The 5,207-nt window shown below is 38.1% G+C and overlaps 1 protein-coding gene across 1 annotated transcript in view; it reads left to right on the top strand.

Annotated features, from left to right (window-relative positions):
• Positions 1–1,242: 1,242 nt before the first annotated feature.
• LOC100184324 (palladin) overlaps positions 1,243–5,207 on the top strand; it is a gene marked incomplete in the record, with an annotated part of 10,445 nt that continues 6,480 nt past the window's right edge. The window contains 8 exon segments of the mRNA XM_018812591.2: positions 1,243–1,352; positions 1,625–1,815; positions 2,134–2,250; positions 3,398–3,485; positions 4,117–4,413; positions 4,489–4,557; positions 4,733–4,835; positions 4,984–5,082. Of these exon segments, the coding sequence (XP_018668136.1) occupies positions 1,348–1,352; positions 1,625–1,815; positions 2,134–2,250; positions 3,398–3,485; positions 4,117–4,413; positions 4,489–4,557; positions 4,733–4,835; positions 4,984–5,082 (969 nt within the window).

Here is a 5,207-nt window from a genome sequence, read left to right as displayed (position 1 = left end):
AAGCGGTTTTCAAGCAGAAGTACAGCTTAGTTTTAAAAACAGAAGTTAAAGCAGCGTCGTAATCAAGGTGGTAAAGCGAGAGGGGAGTGATCCATTATCGTGAGATAGAGCAGAGAGAAGAGTTATCCCGGTCGAGAATTCTCTAGACCAGAATAAACCATTCGCATCGTAATGCAGAATAAATAGGTTATACCGTCGCACGTAAATGAAGTGTAGATTGTAACAGATGTTCTTCGTGTTTGTGAGGTTTATAGAGAAAAAATTGAACAAGTCTTGACGTATTAGTTTGAGTTTTTCGCTTCCAGGACGATAGTTTATGCTAGGAATAAAGTTTGTGTGCAGAAATGTTTGCGAGGATTGAGACGATTTCGTAAAACTATTCAAAGAACGAAACCATATTTAAAACGTTGTTCTTTGATTAAATATATTCATTAAAATAGTGTAGGCCTATGTCCATATTAAGTCATAGAAGTAACATAAGATTGTTACAGCAATGAGGGCGAACCGCGAATATTTGAATACTTAGGCAAGTTTAAAATCCACCCGAAAACAGAAAGTTTTGCTGGTATATATGTTATATACAGATTTTTGAAAAACACACAATTCTGCAATGCAAAGCATATAAGACAGACGAGATGCGTATTAGACAGATATAACATTCGTATTATTAGTATTTTAGCAAAATTTCAAGTCACAAAAGAAACAAATTCCAATTTTTTATACTGGAAAATATCGATATAATACGTTATAATATATAGTGGGCTGGGGGAAGATGGGACACTCTTTACCTCATTGTTTCGGTTACCATTTGATAGTAAAAAAAAACATTCAATAAATTATCAGAACGGATCCTCACAACTCCTCTATCGACCGTTGTTAATTGTTCAAGTACCGATTAGGATATTTGTATATTATTTGCAAAATGTGTCCCGTCTTCCATCCCACCGTACAATATTTTTGACTGCGCGTATGGCTGTTAAATACAAAGCAGACATCAGATTTTCGGCATCAGACATCAAATGTCATCGATGATATATCTTACATATATTCGATACCATCTTCATGCAACTAAATGTCAAGTTTCGAACGATAATGATCAAAAAAAGAAAACACAAGTGCTTTAAAGTTCAGAAAGATATCACTCAATTTTTCTGTTACTGGTCACCCGCAGCTAAAGTCCAAAACGATTGAAAACAGTTGAATTAAATTCGAAATAAACTTTGTTAAGCGGGTGCTACCCAGAGAATATTTCTTAATTATTTTATTTTGATATTTTATTCCAGATATGACGTAGGGATAGGGTTGAATTTAGAGTGAGGCTGCATAAAGAAAAGAAGGAACGACGGAATGACGTAATATTCTAAATATATTATTGGCAAAAAGAAAACATAGCAATTTAAATATGTTTGTTGGATGTATTTCAGTTACTGGTTCATGTATGTCATTAATACGATTTTCACTCGACAAAGGTTTTATTCTTCCATTTGTTTAAAACATTTCAGACGTTAAGTTTTTGTTACTATATATAATTCAAATCACATTTTCTCCTTTTTTAGCAAACACGAAATTTTCAAATTTATTCCTTTTTAGCAAACAACCGAATTCACATTTTTACCGCTTTCAGCGAACAATCAGAAAAGCGAGATTTTTTCGTCGCCCCCGCTTTCTATAAGCCTCTGCAGGATCTCTCCACGAGCCAGGGAGAATGCCTGGTGTTGGAATGCCGGGTCAAGGGGGTTCCCCCGCCCAAGCTGACGTGGCGAAGGGAAGGTGACGTCATTGATGATTGTCCGGATTTTCGAATTTTGCATCGAGGTAAGACACATAATATTCAAATATTCGATCGTGTTTTAAACAATTACCAACGGCCTATGGCGAGAATGCGCTTTTACAATTCTTTGAATGTTCTTTGTTTACTACCAAATGGGACAAGGAAATAGTATGAAAACGTGTCCTACCTCTCCCTCCCTTTTACAAGATAAATGCAATTGGATAGTCAATATTTAAACTTTAACAGCAGAAAGGAGACTACTGACCAATTAATTGCATTTTTTGTCAAAACTTATCCTTAAACGTCGGCAATGTATATAGGTTTATTGTCCCAGTAATTTAAGCAATGTTATTTCCACGCAGGGGAAATTGGAACTCTTGTTATCGGGGAGGCTTTCCCAGAAGACAGCGGGAAGTTTACTTGCGAGGCTGTTAATAAAGCTGGAGAAGCTGTGACGTCATGTGACCTCACTGTTAAAGGTGAGCGATGACGTCATTTCAATTTGCATGACGTCATTGGATTGAGTGTCTTTAAATTGTAATGGTTAAGTAGCGAGTTGAGTGGGCGTCGACTGATTTACAATTGTAATTGTAGAAAGTTTAATTACGATTATATTGCATGACAAATATAATTAAGACCAAAGACAAATATTGCGCACCAGGAGATACTAGAATGCGTTACTACGTAGTCAAGGAAACATATTGGTTAATATGACCAAAGTGCATTGTCCTAAAATACGAAGTTATGTCTCTTATATCTATACAAGGATAGTGTATTCATATTTTCATGCGGAAATCACGGGAATTCCGTCAGCTCTGTCGCCGTCGCTGCTTGCGATCCTAATGCGCACTCAAGCGCAACAACCTCGTGACCCGTGACGTTCCGACAATTAGTGACGTCACCAGACGCTCATTCCGCGCGCCTTTTATGGGCGAACGTCGAAGGCCAGCGGAGTCTGCGACTGTTTTGTTGTTCCATAGTTTAGCGGCCAAACTTCAAGTCGAACCATTTACGGCTGTTGACATATAAACTATGCTCTCGAAATCACAAAAATAAAAAAGTCAATTATACTCGAGTTAGAAGAAAGGCAAGCGAAGAGCTCTTGTGAGTTGTACTTACGAGTTAAAGCAGCTAATACAATTCGGTTCGTTGAGCGCAGAGAAAAGAGGTAATTTGTTTATGCAAAATTAAGTACAGTACCTGTAAGGTGACTTTTATAGATCAGAATCGGTTTTTGTGCCTGGTATATATATAAATGTAGAACAAGTGTTAATACCACGAGTACGCATTTCCGACTATTCGAAATTCATTTGCATTGGCGGTCATCTGTGCGTTCATTTAATCATATAAACACTACTGTACCTAAACTCGGCAGGGCTTATATTGCTTACGGCATATTTAATCCGGTAGCGAGACAGCCGCAAATTTCAGTCTGGGTGGCATGGAACAATACAGAACAGTAGCAACAGAACAGAGAATGCGCGTTTAAGCTTAGACAAAATATGTTACTTATACCAGTTTCATACACATTTAAACGATGAAAACTATATAAAGTGTATTTCAGACAGCTCCTAAGTTGTGTTATTCTATACTGTATGGTGAATCAAACTATTTGATTATATTCAGGTGGTGCATACCATTCGATTGCTACCAAATCACCAGCGTCACCGCAATCGTTTCTGCAGCCAAGACCGACCCAGGTTCTTCCAGCGCAGTAAGTTTTATGCGGATAAGACGTAAATGAAAGATGGGACATCTTTAACACATAATATCCAAATACCCTGATCGTGTTTTAAACAATAAACAACGGTCGGTGGAAGTCGTGAAAATACGGTTTTATAATTCATTGGAAGTTCTTTGTTTACTACCAAATGAAAAGAAAAAAATTGAACGAAAAGGTGTCCCATCTTCCCCCACCCTACTATATAGTAGGGTGGGGTAAGATAGGAAATGTTTTCATTCTGTTTTATTGACTCATTCTGTGGAAAATAAAAAATAGAGAATTAAATAACTGCATTCTAACCACTCCATAAAGGTTTATTTATTGTAAAAAAAACACAATTAGAATAAATAGGAATTAGGTGATAACGGTATCCCATCTTACCTCACAGCACTGTATATAAAAGATGTTTTCGTCTAATGTCGTTCGAACGACACCAAGTATACAATGTGGTTAGCTTGTGTAAGCAGAGGTCTATGTCACTGCCTCTGTTGTTATAACATATTGATATCGACTTTTTCATTGCATTTTGTCCTACTGTGTCGCATAACCCCGTTCCCATCACATGCATGTTTTACGTTCCATCTCAGTATAATAATTCACATTCGATTCATTGCTTGAATAGACCACCAGTTCACTGCCCGCCACCCAAAGTCGCCGCACCACAAGCAACCCATAAACCACAGACTCAAATCTCAAAGTTAAGCATAGTACCGAAGCAGAAACCGCGCATCTACGTCATCGGTGACGATCGCGTGACGTCATCACAAGAAACGCGGCTCGTCACGCCTGTCAGGTCACACTCACCAGTCTCCACTGCATCATTGAACGTCAACGTCACTCCTACGTCACCAACGCCTATTGTTACGTCATTGTTGCAACCGTATAATCGAACCCCATCTCCTGGAGTGTCACCCCCTTGGTAAGCATGAAGACACAGCCTAACCACCAATGTCATTCTCATTTTCAAATCATTTGCATATTGTTACATTTTCAGTCCTTCACCGTCACGGACCACGTCACCGTTTCCATTGGAAACCATCGACATGTCGTCATATAACAACGAGTAAGTTCTCGTTTCTGAAACAGTTTTTAATTAACCACTAATTTTAATTTTCCTAACTTTCTGAAACAGTTTTTAATTAACCACTAATTTTAATTTCCTAAAGTCACTACTAACGACCGTAACTGAATTATAAATTCATTTCCCATAAGTCAGTAACGTTTGAATTACATTATAGCAACAATGCCGACGAGAATCATAATTTCAAGGCGGAGAAAGACCAGTTGGTCCAACAAGTCAGTAACACTGTTACCGCCCCACTACCCAAGCAAACTAAGCAAGTAAGTACTTTCACCTTTCTTTACAAACAGAACATATACAAGTACTGTGTAGGATTTATAATCACAAACGTAATACCAACATATATATGGGAAATACGCAATTCTGGTATTGCTATGTTCTGTTATCAAGCTGGTATTGGACTTTTAGAGAAACCATTCGAGCAGAGAATTTGCAATTATTCAGCGTGATATTGAGCACAGGCAGGCAATGATGTCATCGACTGCGTCACCAATTACGTCACTACAGGTGCCCGTTAGTTTAGACCAGTGTCTGACTTCTTTCCCTTTCTGTCATTCCTCTAGCATGAAGTAACTACACAAGGCGACTACATACTTTATTCCCCAACCTTGGCCGCGATTCTTGAAATCGAG

This window comes from Ciona intestinalis, chromosome 7 (assembly GCF_000224145.3).
Source record: "Ciona intestinalis chromosome 7, KH, whole genome shotgun sequence".
NCBI classification, from domain to species: Eukaryota; Metazoa; Chordata; class Ascidiacea; order Phlebobranchia; family Cionidae; genus Ciona; species Ciona intestinalis.
The sequence above is the reverse complement of the archived record's forward strand: the minus strand, read 5'-3'. Positions and strand labels throughout refer to the sequence as shown.